This window comes from Berghia stephanieae, chromosome 2, assembly GCF_034508935.2.
Source record: "Berghia stephanieae isolate SIO BIC M18660-M18661 chromosome 2, UCSD_Bste_1.3, whole genome shotgun sequence".
Taxonomy (NCBI): domain Eukaryota; kingdom Metazoa; phylum Mollusca; class Gastropoda; order Nudibranchia; family Aeolidiidae; genus Berghia; species Berghia stephanieae.
Genome location: NC_088361.1, coordinates 55,817,413 through 55,836,927, shown reverse-complemented (window position 1 = coordinate 55,836,927; position 19,515 = coordinate 55,817,413). Strand labels below are relative to the sequence as shown.

General features: G+C 36.3%; 1 protein-coding gene across 1 annotated transcript in view; it reads right to left on the bottom strand.

The window, feature by feature from the left end:
- The window catches only part of LOC144965185 (uncharacterized), a 17,987-nt gene extending 11,403 nt beyond the window's left edge, over positions 1–6,584 (bottom strand). The window contains exon 1 of the mRNA XM_078900255.1: positions 6,308–6,584. Coding sequence (XP_078756381.1) covers positions 6,308–6,453 — 146 coding nt within the window. The 5' untranslated portion in view covers positions 6,454–6,584. The remainder of the gene's footprint in view (positions 1–6,307) is intronic.
- Positions 6,585–19,515: the final 12,931 nt, after the last annotated feature.

Sequence of the window (19,515 nt, the reverse complement as noted above, 5' to 3'; positions counted from 1 at the left end):
ACGTTGTATCATCCAATTCTTGGAATCATAAGGGAATCTTGGTGTCTAGGAGGAATGGTGTTGTGTTCTGTCAATTGGCGCCTATGTTGTTTCGGGATGTAGGTATGTGTGTGCATAAGTGGTTGTGTGTGTGTGTATATATATGTCTGCGGGCTGGGTGTGGTGTAGTATTAGGGGGGAGAAAGTCGTCTGAGGTCATGGTTGTATCAATGGGTTGTGTGGTGTGTATTGAACAGTAAGCAGTTTCTCCTGTGTAAGCACGTGCTGAATATCTCTCTTTCTGTTTAGTGTGGCGTGTTGGGTTTTTTTTTACGATATCTTATTTCACCTCTAGGCAAGGGTTGCATACTTTGTGCTTACTATGTAGCTTTTTTATTTGAAACAATGTGATGTTGTATCGTGTGTTTTAGTCCTTTAGACAGAAAAATATCTTCAATTACGTTGGGATAACACATCAGGAAACTCAGGGACTCAAACACGCAATACACCATCACATGGAATATCGTATCAAAACAAAAAAGCTACACAGTAAACACAAGAAATGCAACCTCTGCCTAGAAGAGAAATATTATATTAGAAAAAAAACACGTCACACTACACAGAAAGAGAGAGATATTCAGTACGTGCTTACACAGGAGAAAATGCTTAGTGTCCAATACACACTACAAAACCGAATGATACAAACACTACCGCAGACGGACCCCCCCCCCCCCCCCCCACCACTACACCACACCCAGCCCGCATACATATACACATACATGCGCAGCAAACCTACATCCGGAAACAACATTGGCGCCAACTGACAGTAAAAAACAACATTTCTCCCAGATACCAGGACTCCCTGATGATTCCAAGATTTGGATGAAACAACGTTGTTGGAGAAAGTAACAAAAACGAGGTGAGAATATATATATATATATATATTATAATATAATATGTGTGCGTGCGTGTGTAGGTGTGTGTTTGTGTGTGTGTGTGTGTTTATGTGTCATAATCAAGAGTAACAATGACTCGCGTTAAAGGTACAGAAAAAAAAAATGATTTAATCATTACAAAATCGTGATACATAATGCTTGACAAAAAGAATAAGGCATAAAGATTAAACATATTCCCTTGACTCTAAGTACCAACGGTATCTTGTCCTATTTATGGAATGCAAAACATTTTGGCATAGTTATGAACTAACATGATATTATTGAGGCAAGTTTAACACACTTGTCAAACGTGAGTGACCTCGTTTTTTTTTTTTTTTTTGTTGGTGTCAAGAATTAGTTTCAAACACCGGGTATATAGTATTCAAATACCAAGAAAACGGGAGGTCACGAGATGGGGGGGGGGGGGGCAGGGTCAATGTTTTCACATCATTGTATGTCAATTTGGCGTATGCCACATTACCAAGGTGACTCACTCACTCACTCAATCCCATGACCGGATGGTCTTCGGAGGGACTTGCGTGCCGGAACCGACATATCTGTCCATTCTTTTATATTATCCAGCCACATCTTCCTTTGGCGCCCTATTCTGCGCTGGCCTTCGACTGTGCCCTGTAGGATTGTCCTGCTCAGGCTATCGTGTCGAGTATGGTGTCCAAACCAGGACAGTTTTCTACGCTTCACAGTCACTAGAAGAGGTTCTTGTGGGCTTGCCCGAGCTTCTATTTCTTCCAGGACGTCTTCGTTTGTGCGATGCTCCGTATATGACACGCGTAGCAGTCTTCTATAGCACTTGCTTTCAAACGCCCTTATGCGCCGTTGTGCATCCATTGTAAGTGTCCAGGCTTCGCAACAAGGTGACTAAAATATTTTAAATAATGTTTTGTCAATTTTGAATGGTCACTCTTAATTTCCACACAAAAATTTTTGGCGTTATTATAATTATTAAATTATTTTCGTGTTATCTTAACAAAATAATTTACAAGCTAATATAATATGTTATATATTGTTCCTCTCAAGTGTAAAATTTTAAAGATCTAGTTCTTATTTAGTCAAGTAATTTGGCAACCAAATACGGAATACTAGACGGGTATTGGAAAGTTATACATAAAATTGTCTCCTTAAGAAACAGAAGATGTTCATCATATCGTGTCACTATATAATAATTTGTTCAACCAGGAACTAATGGGCTATAGATAGAATGCGCTTGGCCAAGGAGTTCACAACATTGCCATCCGGAAGTATAACGGACTAACACACAAACTCTGTGTAACCATGAACTTTTATAGTCTGGTTAATACAGTTTAGTGAGAACAACTCACAAACGCGGATGGCAAAAACAATAACAGAGGCCTGAGTGACGTCATCTGCATACTATCTATAAGCTGAATTTCTGTTTCCATTAAATTGTAGAGGTGCTAGCACCCGAATACCCGGTGATTGAATATCAGGATTGCAAAAAGCAATAACAAAGACCTGAATGACGTCAATTTCATACTACTTATAGAGAGCGATCAAAGATCCCACCAAACTCTTTCTCTTTTTCTAAAATAGTGACAGGTTGAATTATGTTCACGTGAGTTTAGTATGAGGTACTAAATTTTCATACATCGCAATCATAAAGAAATAGACACCTTGATAATCACGCCTCTCGGACAACGTAATAATGTAAAGAATGGCAATGATTGATAAACAAAGTGAACTGCACAGGTTTTCATCTCGTTAGTTTTGTCTAAGTAAAATACCCACTGTTCTACTGCTTGATCTTGTTCAATAGATCCAACACAGAAAACTATGTGTAAATTTAAATGGTTATTATGTGATCGAGAAAATGGTGTAATAACTCGTCACCCATTTGGTGGTATAAAAGCAATAACAATGATCAGAATGAAATCGATATGATTCACTTTATTGTTTATAAACAACCATGTTTGTCCGAGCACGTGTGAAGGTGTGTCACAAATTCCATAATTTGATTGGTCAAAAAATCTACTGGTTAATACAAAGCTCAAACAACTCGCCGTAATGTAGATATAAATATACACAATAGTATAAACAATCAAACAGTCAAATTTGGCATATAAACTTCTAGATGATTTTAACTGTTTAAAGCAGACGTGTTAATTATGACCACAATAAATATTCAAGTCTGTCTCATTGCAAGTATATTCAAAGCACTCTTTTCTCCATCCCTATAGATTTTCAAGCTTTTATTTCTTCAATTATTTCTTGTATCAAAACTAAGAGCATTCAACTTGTATTATTAAAATAATAACTTTAGAATGTTACTATGTATGGGTGTAACCTAATAAAAACACTTTGTATAAATGTAATATGTCGCCGCTATTTCTTGAGTACTGAAGTAAAATTGTTAAAACCTGGTGGGTATTTTATTGCGCATTGTATTTGAACGTTTTCGAAATCAGTGAATTCTCTTTTGAAAAGATGGCCCCAAACGTATTTCCATTTTATATACTTGGTCTGATAAGGCAGAGATGTCGTGACGTCACACTTTCTACTCTTCCAGTTCCAAACTCATTCGAAGTGTAAATGTAACCAGTCCTTTGGGGGACTAATAATGAATAGCATACATATTGAATCAGAAGGTGGCATAACTATTTTAGTATAGTATGAATAGGCAAATTCTTAAGATTATTGGACGTGAAAGAGCGATGATGGACGATTAATATATATTTAGACTAGAAAAAAAGATGCCACCACTCTGAAACCAAAAGATCAATTACACAAGGTATGTATCCAGTCCTCCAGAAGAGTGGTTTTACAATTCAAAGCCAAAAAGTGTGTTTTTTAAATTAATTAATTAATTAATTTTTGTTGTTGTTTATTTTTTTCATTTGGGGGGGGGGGGGTAGTGCGTTTTAAAAAATATAACCAACATAGATTTTACATGTTGAGTTGATATCTTTGAGTAAATTATTTAAGTATGATATGGAAAGAAGAGACATCAACACTCTGCTCTCAGGAATACCCCAAAAGGCGGGGGGAAAAAGACAATTGTATTAATTTTTAATGGTGATCCTTTGGTTTCGATTATAAGGAATTATAATATAATATAATAAATTACTATTAATCCCATAATCCATTAACTCGTTTTTTAATAATGAGGAATAGAATCTAAATAAGCTCTGTACAAGTCTAAATAACGGAAATCAATTGTATTTTATCATCAATATTTTTTCAATCCGCCAGTACTTAAGTAATTAGGCGTGGCACACCCATACCCTTTTGCCTGCTTGAATCCTATTCTCTTCCATTCCAAATTTGGTAAAGTCACTTTTGTCGCGTCAATAGCAAGGATATATTATTGAGTCTCGTCAAGCAATATTGAACACGATCAGTGACTAGCTGGTGCGGCTATGTGGTATAATAGTGGTATGACTCTCGCCTTTCAGATAACTTGCATCTCTTGAAATGAAATTTTGACTTCATCTGACTTAATAAGTTTTTGAAGCACTTTGAGTATAGTACGAGCTGTGGAATATTTTCATAATATATTGGAGTTGTAAGACACTTGGATTGCCAGCACGAAATGACTCAAATAGATCAATAAGCCAAAAAGAATTAAATGAGTGAAAACTGAAATTATACACACACACACACACACACACACACATATATATATATATATATATATATATATATATATATATATATATATATATATATATATATATATATATATATATTTGAACAAAAAACGTGAGCTTTTATAAAGAGTAATATACACTAAACGTGCTCAAAACGCTTTACAAAAGGTGCTTGACCAAGAGCAACAGGTTACATGTAGGACAAGCCATGAGGCCTACTAGGCGATATTACAATTTTTCCGACGGGGACAACGCTGCTAACGGCCAGGCACTTATTTACACCCGAGTACGGTGGGAGAATGTGAATAAAGAGCCTTTTCCAAGGATTCAACTATGCGCCGAGCGATGCTGGAACCCAGGGCCTTCCGATCCCGAAAGCGAATGTCTTTCCCCTTGAAAACGTAGCCACACACACACACACACACACACACACACACAAACACACACACACACTATATATATATATATATATATATATATATATATATATATATATATATATATATCGCGTCTAACATGCTAACATGCGATTGATATGGATCTGGTCCAGATTTTGTCTGACCCATCCCTCCGTCATGGTCACCCAATGGTGATTTGAGTTCTGGATCTATTGTATCTGACGGAAATTACTTGGCGGTAGATAACGTAATTAACAAACAGTAATATAACAGCTTCAAAAAGTTTGTTTTAATGCGAAACACGTTACGTGTTGTGCTCAAACCCCTTCTTAAGACAATAATAAGCAATATATTTATATATTATATTTATTATATTTGATTTGACGAATAATGTAACATGACATTGGATATTATTGTCTTTTGTATAGCAATTATTTGAAACTCTCGAATGTACAAGTCAGACATGCCTAATAATTGTAAAGAGAATAAACTATATTATTATTTTATGTTTAGAAATTTAATTCTTAATATCATCAATAAATTGGCATTGTATACTAATTATAAAATTGATAAATTGTATCCATGCATAAAACTTACACAGGGCATTTAAAGGTTTTTAAACGATACGATACAATAAAAACATAAATAATCACTTAAAATCCACCTGGATGACAGAGAAGTAGTTATCACGTCTGTGTCTACAGCGTTGATTGTAGTTTGAAAAGTCCTTCCCGAGGAATAACTATCTCTGCATTACGGCACACAGAAATAAAATGCAAATGTATCAAGAGTGTTTGAAATTAATCCAATAGGGCGGTGAAAATTATATCCCAGGAGAATGAAGAATGAAAAGTGATCCATTTGAAATGTAGTGCATGATATGAAAGGTCATGAATTTGAAAATAGAATTTCAAAAATGTTTTAATGCGAAACACGTTACGTGTTGTGCTCAAACCCCTTCTTCAGACAATAACAAGCAATATATTTATATATTATATTTATTATATTTGATTTGACGAATAATGTAACAATTAAACGTTATCACAACGTGTAACATTAAACGTTTATAGTCTAACTGATACAATTTAGTCTCCGATAGAAAAAAATTACGAATTGATCCTATGATTATAAATACAAAATGATAGATAACGTCCTATTCAATAGGTAGCAAGAAATCTCTATAGTAATCCTGTTTAGCTATACAGAATTTGGGATATATTTCCGGCTTCATGGGTTTTATGACTCTGAAGAATTATTATAGTACAAAAGAACAAAAGAAAATCAAAATTATCGATCGAGCAGACGAAATCCTACATCTTACTTCAATATAGATAAATGGAATAAACTTTATATCATTTATAGTACTCACACTTTAGATGAAAGTGGCGTTAGATCAATCGTGCCTTGACTTGTTGTACATTTGCAAAGGGATTCTTCAGTGCAAACGCTATCCGCAGCAAAACTCCCCGCCACAAAAACAGCTAAGACCAGAAACACACAGGAAGACTTCATCATTATCCTATTTTTTTATTTTTTTTAAATTTTCTTTGACAATTTGGTCACCGTCTTTACACAGAACTCACAGATTTCTTCTATACCCGGAGAAGAATTTTTGTCCAATCTAAGTGGGCGAGTCTTGTGACTATCATCGATTTTATATGGAATATTAATAATACCACGTGTTAGCTCGCGATAATAACCTAGCAATGGCCAATCTTGAAATGTACAATTAAACGTTATCACAATTTATTAACATTATCATTATTAACGTTGTTATTGTTATCGTCATCGCGGTTGACGAACACTGACGCACCCACCTATAGTCTGTGACCCTTGATTACGCAGTCTGGACAGATAATATTATGATAGCAGACTTATTATGAGCACGAGATAAACACTCGAGTTAAAATTTGAAATTGTGAAATTTACACATATTATTATCATTGCGAAGATTAGGATACAAATGCAAGAGGGCGTATCCGCCGTGCTCAAGACTAAGACAGGAAATATAATATTATATTACATTACAAAGAGGAAATACGAGTAATGAAACGTTTTTGGAAAAAGGGAGAAATTATTTATATATCATAATCTATGCATTTAGCTAGAAAACTCACAACATCGGCCAGCCGAATACAACTTACCAACACATTAAACTCTGTGTAGCATTAAACGTTTATAGTCTAACTGATACAATTTAGTGAGAATTACTCATTTAAATAGCTTGCTAAACACAATTACAAAGAGCTGAGTGACGTCAATTTCTTTCCTTCTATATATTCAAGCAAATACATCAATACCTCGTTAATTCGACATTTTGCTATTAGCTCAATATAATGCTTGATGGTGGTAAAAATTGTAGATGTCAAAATTAGTATTCTATTTTCCTTTTATCTTACAAAAATGATATATTATTTCATTGCTCACAGGTATTAACTAAAATGATTAATTGTTAAATATGTTTATACTTTTCTTATACTCCCATGATTTCAGTAGCCATTTAAAGTGTCCAAAAAGCGAGAATCTTTGGATAATTTGTCCACACAATTTTTGGACACTTTAAAGAGTTATATCTGATTGTTTTCTTTTCTTTTTTAAAAAAAAAACAACTCCTTTTTCATTATTAACCCAGGATCACTTATGAAATTCTTTAATATGTTTTTCAAAATAAGTTTACATTTCATCTTTTGTGTAGAATGTACCAACATGACATTTTGACACAGCCTCGACCGCACATAAATTTCTTAGAAAACATTACGTTGAAAACTTGAAAGAAAGCATTATATTTTGGTATTCACAACTTATATATTTCTAACGATGACCAAATTGCTTTGACATAGACAAACTGTCGGACAAATTATATAAACTGCTGAATTTAAACCGGTTACAAACTCTTTTCATCTAATAAAAAAGGAGCAATTCATTTATGAGCACGTCATTATCACACTTAAAAAGGGCTTCAAAATATTGAAAAACAAAAAGAAACAAACAAACAAAACAATACAAACTACTTACATTGTGACATCCCGTATGATTTGGCACGGTAGAATCCGGATAAAGCCAACACCGACGGACCAGAAAGATTGGCTGACTTTAAGCAAAGCTGACTTTGTCTATTGATTGGGGAAGATTTATAATATTTTCTATGTACCTGAGTCATTGGTCTCATTGTAAAATGTGCTCGTAATGGCCTACATAATAAAGTCATTTTGTATAGCTTGGCCTGTATGTGTGTTTCCAACTCACGTATAAAAACAGCGGATTTGCATTTGCTAAGAATTATTGTGCAATCATTAGGCAGCAATAAATCATGTGATCGATGACTCGATTTAATATCGATATAAATACAGATCGCCCCTTACATGTAGGTAAATAACAGTAAATTTGAGACCAACAGAGGCGTTGACTTTGAGTAGAAAATGACTTTTAAGAGCGGATTTAACTCTATCCATATTCTTCTATCTTGGGCCCATGCTGTGTTGTTCTCAAACTGACATGTTAAGTGTGAAGGTGTCTAGCAATTGTCACTGGAGACAGCTTGGCACAGAGATTTGGTCTTTGCTTCGTAACCGAAAAGTACAGATCTCGACTTTCCGCCGTACTGTGTGGCCTTGAGCAAGTCACCTCGCACATGACGTCGGGGTTATTCTAATCTTCCCTTGGAATAGACCCTGTGAAACTTTTCCCATGGGAACTTTATTATCTATTTATTTGCTATATATTTATTTTTCGCTTATTCATTTTTAGTTATTTATTGATCCTTCAATGACAGACTCGATCGGCCTTTTCTTAATTTCCCCATGCAATCCACTTTCACACATTCTTACCATTTGTGACATCCCCTCCCCCAAATTGATTTAGTGACCTGGTGTAGGAGATGCCCTGAAAGTAAATATAAAATTACAGTGGTATGAAATATGAAAACTGTGGGTTTCTGTACTTCATGAAACTGTATTCAGTCTCATCTATAGGGCGTATGAGCTAAACTAAAGTTTCATATCAGTTGACTATAATTATTCCATTTTCCCCATCTAAATCACTCCGACAGAATCCATTTCTAGGGGGGGGGGGGGGGGGGGGGGTCACATTTTCAATCAATATTTAACCATCATTTATTAACAATTTATATAAACATATATATATATATATATATATATATATATATATATATATATATATATATAAATATGTGTGTGTGTGTGTGTGTGTGTGTGTGTCTACAGCTATAGTCTACCTGACATGTTTTTGAGACAACTTCATTTGTGCATTTTCCCAGATATGCACTTCCAAAGGAACTAATTACATTAAAAAAAGATTTCCAATAATTATTGACAGTCACAGACATCTAATCTTACATTTCATCCTATTTTATTACAGTATAAGAATGCCATCAGGAGCCATAGGGCGAAGTTTATCCCTGTTGCTGTAATATCATTAAACGATCGATACCAAATGCTTGTTACCCTTTTGGTGGAATGCATGTTTCTTGATGAGTACCTTTAGCCAAAATCAGATAAGGTTTTTTTTTTAAAAAAGACAAAACTAAAATGTCCCATTTCTCGTCATTTTAACTTAAATATTACATGACAAGTGATTTACTCCTGCATAATATCGTTTTGAGACAATATGGCGCATCTTGTTTTACTGGCGCCGTATAAAGGATAGATTACATTTCTGTTTTCCGACAGTTTTATTAAGAACAGCTTGTAGTTTGTTCCAATACAAAAAGAGAATAAAAAGTAGTAAAAAAAACAAACAAAGACAAAATGCTAAATTAAACATCATCGATACAAAAAACATTAAGTGGACCACTCAACATAATTTTGAAACAGGATCTGAGGATCACATTTTGAGACCAGCTTAAGACTCCAACCGCGGCTGAGCACTGCAGAGGTCGCCGTGGCCTGGCCGTGCGTGCAGCAATGGGAGCGATCTATAGATAGTATGCGCTTGGCTAAGAAGCTCATAACATTGCCATCCGGAAGTATAACGGACCAACACACAAAACGGTGTGTATCTATGAACGTTTATAGTCGGGTTAATACAGTTCAGTGAGCATTACTCATAAACGCGGATGGCAAAAAACAATAACAAAGACCTGAGTGACGTCATCTGCATACTATCTATAGATAGTATGCAGATGACGTCACTCAGGCCATTGTTATTGTTTTTGCCATCCGCGTTTGTGAGTTGTTCTCACTTAACTGTATTAACAAGACTATAAAAGTTCATGGTTACACAGAGTTTGTGTGTTGGTCCGTTATACTTCCGGATGGCAATGTTGTGAACTCCTTGGCCAAGCGCATTCTATCTATAGATAAGTTCGAAGTTGACGTGACCCTGGTCTTTGTTATTGTTTTTTTTTTCCATCCGCGTTTTATGAGTACTACTCACTAAACTGTATTAACCAGACTATAAACGTTCATGGTTGCACACAGTTTTGTGTGTTGGTCCGTTATACTTCCGGGTGGCAATGTTGTGAACTCCTAAGCCAAGCGCATACTATCTATATTCAGATTTTCGTCCAACCAAGTCATCAATCACATGATTTGTTGCTGTACAACGATTCGATATTTCTTTTAAAATGTAAACACGCTACTTTGTTTGTGAAAGTTGTAAACATACACATGTGTCAAACTGAATAAAATGACCAATCGTGATGTTAGATATTTCGAAAGCTGTGAGCACTTTTCACTTTATGGGTCACTTTGAGCACATTTTGCAATGTGACCAATGACCTCGCGCCCATTACGTGCTCAGGGCGGACGTGTCGCCAGTTGTCACCAATCACCTTGGATATCACTTTTACCGAAACCAACATAATATAATCAAAGAGACTGGAAATAGCTCGGATGAAGATGACGTTACTCAGGTCTTTGTTATTGCTTTTTGCAATCCGCGGTTATGAATAATTCTCACTAAAGAGTATTAACCTGACAATAAACGTTCATGGTTACACATAGTTCTGTGTGTTGGTCCGTAATACTTCCGGATGGCAACACTGTGAGCGTCTTAGCCAAGCGCATACTATGTGGTCCGTGATACTTCCGAATGGCAATGTTGTGAGCTTCTTAGCCAAGCGCATGCATAGTATGGGCTTGGCTAAGAAGTTCACGAAATTGCCATCCGGAAGTATAACGGACCAGCACACAAAACTATGTGCAACCATGAACGTTTATAGGCAGGTTAATACAGTTTAATGAGAATTACTCATAACCGCGGATGACAAAAAGAAAAACAATAATAAAGACCAGAGTAACGCCATCTTCGTTCTATCTATATCGCGGAGGAGAATTCTACTATCTGTGATATTAATCCTAAGTTCGTCTCGTCTCGGCTTTTACACATGTCCATTTGCCAATAGCCTGACTGACGTAAGATAATGAAGTAAGTTTGTTTTTTTCAGAGCTCTGTCAGGACATCAACAATTTATGATTCTTAGCCCAGTACAAACACTTAAAAAATTATTAACCTCTTGACTCTTAAAAAAGAAACAAATAGTGTTTGGCACTCTCAGAAAGAGGCTTGTGAAAAAAAGACAATCAATGGAACAATCGTATCAAGCCTTAAGCTCAGTATAGATAGTATGCAGATGACGTCACTCAGACCTTTGTTATTGTTATTTGCCATCCGCGTTTGTGAGTTGTTCTCACTACACTGTATTAACCAGACTATAAAAGTTCATGGTTACACAGAGTTTGTGTGTTGGTCCGTTATACTTCCGGATGGCAATGTTGTGAACTCCTTGGCCAAGCGCATTCTAGCTATAGATAGAATTGCCATCCGGAAGTATAACGGACCAACACACAAACTCTGTGTAACCATGAACTTTTATAGTCTGGTTAATACAGTTTAGTGAGAACAACTCACAAACGCGGATGGCAAAAACAATAACAACGGCCTGAGTGACGTCATCTGCATACTATCTATATAATATCATGTGGTAATATTCTTCTACTTTGGAGGAATGGTTCTGGGTTTGAATGTGTGTGTGTGTGTGTGTGTGTGTGTGTGAGAGAGAGAGAGAGAGTGTGTGTATGTGTGTGTGTGTGTGTCCGTGTGTTTGTGTGTAGGGTATGCAGATAAGAGAAGTAAGGCATACAGATTGTTACGCCAACATCTGGCGTGATGGAGGTTCCTCATCGTGTATTGGCAGTTCCCGGTTTCCAGTATTGACGGTTTATATATATAAATATCATTAATCGGTATTAGGCTAAGCTGATCTAGATAGTATGCGCTTTGATAAGAAGCTCACAACATTGCCATCCGGAAGTATAACGGACTGACACACAAAACTATGTGTAACCATGAACTTTTATAGTCTGGACAATACAGTTAAGTGAGAATTACTAATAAACGCGGATGGCCAAAAAAAAAAAAAAAAAAAAAGCAACAACAAAAAAAAAAAAACAATAATAAAAACCCGAGTGACGTCAACTTCATTCCATCAATACTATTATTAACATCATAGAAATTTACAATGCTGATGAGGATTTTCTTATTTTTAATCTCCCGGGTTGTTCATGCATGTTTCATTGTGATGTAAATCACTCAGCATACCAATTGCTGCATAAAACTAGTTTTCCTATTTGAAGCCGAGGCTAAATTAAATGTTTTCACTTTTAAACACGTGACCTACTGGCTCAGAGCGGTTTCATGTCGGAGTGACATAGATGAAAAAAGTTGAATTTATAGTAAAAAATAATTGAGACTAATTAAGTGATGGTGTTTTAATGAACCCAATAAATAAAAGTCTCTCGTTGGGACAAAAATACACATCTCACATTTCTGGCCTACGTATTTCACATTCAAAAACACGTTTTTTAGTCCGTGTACTCCCACGTGCACATATTTATAGGTCTGATAACCCAAATTGCCATAGGCTCATTTTTGTAATGGATATTTTATTCAAATCAAAGCAAATTTTTCTTGACAATCAGACCTGGTAATATATGCACCTAAGTTCACTCCAATATACACATATTTACAGGTCTGCTAATTGAAAGCGGTGATGCGTTTGATTTAACATTGTTGTAATGGACAATATTTTGCACTGATTTGAAAGTATTTCCATAGCAACAATGAGACCGTAATAATATGGGATTTCAGACCTGAATATAGGTACACGTCGATTTACTCCTATATAATACCGGTTTGAGGTGGTGGATCACAAATAAAGGTTTACAAATACCCGTCTCAACCACAGTACAATTAGTTACACAGATTCTGTCGTATTTCCGTTTGACAGCTTTTCAAAAGCTGGTCTCCCCTGGAAAAAAACACGTATTAAAAAGTCTGACCAGAAAACTCGTCTTTCAAATAATATCAAATTAAATGGCCTTCATCTTGGCAAAAAATATCAAAGCTGGGACTCTACGAAGACCCGGGTTTGAGAGTTTTTGTCAAGATGAGGGTCATTTAAATCGATCGATATTTGAAGGACGAGTTTTAGCCAATTTTTAATGCCCGTCTTTCCAGAGATCAGTAGTTACCTAGTTAATCTGTTAGCTACTTGAGATGGGATGTCTTTAAGTTTCACATAGTTTAAACTAAAACTATTTTCTACACTTACACAAAGAGAGGATTCAATTAATCTACATCTTTAAGATTTATTAATATTTTTTTTTACTTAATAGACCTGAAGACGCATTGGGGTTTTGAGTATCGTGGCAGTAACAATGGGAGCGATCTATATTCATGTTTTCGTCCAACCGAGTCCTCAAACACATGATTTGTTGAGGTCCAACGATTGGATATTTCTTAACAAATGTAAACACACTGCTTTGTTTATGAAAGTTGTAAATATAGATGAGTATGTACTTGGCAAAGAAGCTCATAACATTGCCATCCGGAAGTATAACGGACCAACACACAAAACTCTGTGTAACCTTGAACGTTTATAGTCTCGTTAATATAGCTCAGTGAGAATTACTCGTAAACGCGGATGGCAAAAAGCAATAACAAAGACATTAGTGACGTCAACTTCATACTATCTATGATAGTATGCGTTTGGCTTAGGAGTTCAAAATATTGCCATCCGGAAGTATAACGGACTAACACACAAAACTATGTGTAACCATGATCGTTTATAGTCAAGTTAATACAATTTAGTGAGAATTACTCATAAACGCGGATGGCAAAAAACAATAACAAAGACCCGAGTGACGTCAAATTCGAACTTTCTATAGATAGTATGCGCTTGGCTAAGAAGCTCATAAAATTGCCATCCGGAAATATAACGGACCAACAAACAAAACTGTGTGTATCCATGATCGTTTATAGTCAGGGTAATACAGTTCAGTGATCATTACTCATAAATGCGGATGGCAAAAAACAATAACAAATACCTGAGTGACGTCATCTTCGAACTATCTTTATCCGTGTGTCAAGCCGAACAAAATGACCAATCGTGATGTAAGATATTTCAAAAGCTGTGAATACTTGTCACTTCGTGGGTCATTTTGAGCACGCTTTGCAATGTGACCAATGACCTTGAGCACATGGAAAGGGAATATAGATCATGTCCATTGCTTGTTATGCTTTAAACGCCACGTTGGCCTTTAGTAAAGTTTTTTTCCCTCTAAACCTAGCAAATACAGCTTCTCAATACGATTCAATAGTCTGATGTCACGCCGCCCGGCAACGGCGGCCATCTTGGTTCCAAACAAAGAAAATCATTACTTTTTAATTTTCATGCTGGCTAGAACTTTTCATATCCCTTGTGATCAGAATGTGTAAAAGTCAAGACATTATCAAATTTATGGGGAATTTTCCTCTGGATACCCTTTATGCTCGCTGGAGAAATATTTCATACGGGCGTCCGCCATTGTTCCGATAGTTTAGAGCCAGTGTTGCTAAGTTACCATGCGTCATTAGGAAGGAAGTCACGTTAAGACTGTTGAAGAGTATTATTTGCTAGAAGAAAAGAGTGCTGAACAATCTCGACTCAATCCGGTATTAACATCTGTGTAAAAGGCTTTAAATATGTGAGTGTACTAATAATCTAATAATAAAGTCCGAGACTGAAATATAAGGACAGACAACTGCAAGTAAGAGTGGCAAAACAGTTTTAATAGCAGACGATGTCTATCTTAACAAGCCATAACATCAAGTCGGTGAACATCCTCTCGCACCTGTGTTTAATTAGCAATATAACTTAAATTTGATATGGGTTTTCACAGCTTCTATCTGCAGTTGGGTGAATACTTCTCGTTAAATTCTATTAGAATATATAAACTTTGAACTTTACGCATTTCATCAATACTCAAACGCTATATTTACCGACTTGACGCAGCATTCGTATGGAGCTCCTTAGTTTCTTGTCTCGATATTATTATTTTATTCTCGGATATAATTGTATGATATTATAATATAACCAATAAAACAGGAGATGATACAATAATACACGGTTTTATATGTGTATCTGTACTTGGGATCGATAAATTAGTCTTTGGCTACAAGAGCCTGGGGAAATGTAGAAAACGAAACAAAATGAGAGCAGAAGAAGCCACAAATATCAATGGATTTGGGTATTTTGTGTGAGATAAAAATAGAGACTTGTCACAGATACGACGGGATCCTCTACCTAAAGAGAGACACTCAAATTCTCGACGTCAGAGTTATCTGCCTTAATGTTCTCCACTTATTAAGTCGTCAGACACTCAAGCTTTGGCTGACTGTTTTTCTCACTTATCTGTCTGTTGTCCGCTAGTAAATATCTAACATCTACATATATATCAATCTAGCTAGCTCGTTTAACCATGTCATCAACTGTGTGTTGCTAATCAATTGTATTATATAGCGTGACGTGGAGTATTGCCATTGTTTCAAAAGCAGTATGCAATGAGTTCGTTGCTGCAACAAATAAATAAATAAATGAATGAATAAATAAATAAATAAATAGATAAATAAATAAATTCTATTTGTTCTTCCCTAATGGGAAATTTGTCGTTAAGGTATTTTCCATGAGGAGACTAAAATATCCCGGCGTCAGCTGCAGTGAAGCGCGCAAAGTGAGCTAGGACACAATCCATCCCAGGTGTTTTGTAGATATACAGGACGAAGGAGAAGAAGAAGAAGAGGGGGGGGGGGGGGGGGGGGGGGGGGGGGGGGAGAGAAGAAGAGGGGACCATTCAGCGCGGCGGGGAGTTTAACTCCATTTGTTTTGGGTACGAAGCCAAGACAATACCGTTGTGCCACGCTTGCCCCCACTCCTTCCTCCATTTATATACCTCTTCTTTATTAATCATGTGGCCCACCGTCTCAATACGCTATAACTTGCTTGAATCCATCAAGCATCATCATCATCATCATCAAGTGCCAGGCCTGTTGCAGACATCGGCGATCATATCCCTCCAACCATATCTGTCCTCAGATCTTCTCAATAGCTCGATTCCTGTTCCTCCTCCACCAATCCATCCGTTCAGATTGTCAATGTAATCTATCCTCTGTCTCCCTCTTCTTTTCTTCCCAGCAACTTTACCCGTAAGTACAATCTTTTCAATTCCGTTTTTTTCTGTAAATATGTCTGAGAAATCTTAACTGTCTTTTTCTGATGGTGTTTAACCAAAGTTGGTCGTACTCCAATTTCTTTTAATACCTCCTCAAGCATCAGTACAAGAATAAAAGAGCCATAACGGTTCGATGAAATAATTAGAGGAATATTAAAACATTGAGCTTTTTATAGCGCAAATCCTCTAAATGTGCTCAAAGCCTTTTACATTGGGTCTTTATCCAATAACATCACAAAACGTTACTAATATGATATTATTATAACATTTTTGAACTCTGTCCTGATAATTTCGGAAAAGTTCATAATGCCACTGTGCGACCTTAAGAGCGCACATTGGGAGGGAGATTAAAATTTCAAACATAGGATTTAAATAATACTTAATTGTATACGTCCAGTGATTTCACTCATAATATTTCTTATCAAAACTTTTGTTTTTTAACCCTGATTGGTCCTAGAAGTTAAAGATTTGACCTTAATAATTTTCATTGTGGTCAAGATTTCATCACGCGTCATAATCTATTTTTATTAAAAATCGGATGCGTGCAGCGAAAAAATATTATTGAACCACTACGGATTGTTTTAAATACATAGGATAATAAAGATGCCTCATGAGGTTTGTTTTCTTGTCATCTAAAATAGAGTAATTTCCCTTCCCTATGGGAGGTGTAATCCGTTACTATGGTGAACAGTGAACCGTATTTTGCAGTCGTAACAAGCGGTTTGTTGATTAAAACGATCGCAGTTCTAATTATTTATAATTAATTATATAAATAGAATTTTTGAGTCTGTCTTTATTTATTCTTCTGGTTTCATTTTGTTGTTAATGCTCGATATCGAAGGCGACTTGGTGAGTCCAGCAGGCCTTAAACAGGCTCCATTCACCTTCAGTTGACGGATTCGATTAGAGAGAGGGGAAAGAGCAACAATCTAAATTTTTATCAGAATTCAATAAATTAGTTTGCTGTTATTTGTTGTTGTTTTGTTTTTGGAGATTTTACCGCGTTTGAACAATATGCCAGTAAAAATAAAATAATAGAGGGAAAGATGTAGATCTGAGGCTAAAAGCACCAAAGAAAATTGGTTGTAAAAGGGAGAAGAATATTCCACGAGCAATCTATTTTGTTGCTATTTTGTTGTGTTTTATTTTTTTGTTGTTGTTTATTTGTTTGGGTTTTTCCGAGTAAGGGGGTTAGACATTTTACGGCGCTTGTGACACTATTACTATTAGGCATAGAATTAAACGAATGAGAATACGTACGAAGCCTATAAAGTGTCCACCAATGAAAGCATTCAGCGCCATTTTGTTGTTGGCTGAGAATGTAGTAATTACCATTCATTCGGTATCTATGTCAACATAACGACACAGGAAATACAACAAACAATATCAAAATCCACAATAAAATGTTTCAGAAATGTTTCGTATATTTATGGCACAACGAAGCTGTCAAAAAATGAAGTTAGAGAATGTGTGTAATCATGTATTATAATAACCTGTAATGTGTTTTCCAACCACCACATCATCTACTACTACAACCACCACCACAATATCATCACTAACACTACTACTACAACCACCAGCCCCACATCATTATCACTACCACTACTACTACACCACCACCAGCACATCATCATCACTACCACTACTACAATCACCACAACCACATCGTCATCACTACCACTACTACTGCAACCACCACCACCATATCATCATCATTACCACTACTACCACAACCACCACCACCACTACTACTACAACCACCACCACGTCACTACCTTAACTACTACAACCACCACCACAATAGCATAACTACCACTACTACTACAACCACCACAACCACATCGTCATCACGACCACTACTACTACAACCACCACCATATCATTACCATTACCACTACTACTACAACCACCACTACCACCATATCATTACCATTACCACTACTACTGCAACCACCACTACCACCATATCATCACCATTACAACTACTACTACAACCACCACAACCACATCATCATCACTACCACTACTACTACAACCACCACCACATCATCATCACTATCACTTCTAATACAACTACAACCACCACCACATTATCATCACTACCACTACTACTACTGCAACCACCACTACCATATCATCATCATTGAAATATTTTTTTTTTAAATTGAGCTTTATATAGTGCAATATCTACTAAATGTGCTCAAAGCGCTTTACAAGGGGTCCCTGGTCAACATTTAACATGTAGGACGGGACATGACGCCTGTTAGGCGATATTACAATTTTTCGGACAAAGACAACTCTGTTAACGGCCAGGTACTCATTTTACACCTGAGTACGGTGAGAGAATGTGAGTAAAGAGCCTTTTCCAAGGGCTCAACTATGCGCCGAGCGCGAGGCTCGAACCCAGGACCTTCCGATCCGCAAGTGTCATACTACTAGACCACATAGCCGCATCATTACCACTACTATTACAAACACCACCACCACATCATCATCACGACCACTACTACTACAACCACCACCACCACCATATCATTACCATTACCACTACTACTACAACCACCACCACATCATCATCACTACCACTACTACTACAACTACAATCATCACCACCACCACATCATCATCACTATTACTACTACAACTACAACCACCACCAACACCACATCACCTCACTAACACTCAGTACTACAATCACTACCATTAGGTTTTGGAGCTTTACTTCATTTGAAATAAGGAAACTTCGGAATTGTATTTGGCATTGTGTTTATATATCATAATATAATTCTAATCAGTTATCTATTTAGAACTAGATACTATACAGTATGTATGCCAAATACCACCCCAATTCCCCTTTCTTGTGTGCGGGAATTCCTCTTTCGGCATTGAAATTGAGTGTGAGAGAGTCATCACTACACACATAAACAACAGAAACAATTTAAAAACAAGACTATGACACGCAACCACTCACACACGAGGCTATACTATTTATCCTTTTCTCTATATAGAATAGGACAAGACAAACAATAGCTTGACTCTCGCTACACTTCGCATTGATGTTTGTCGT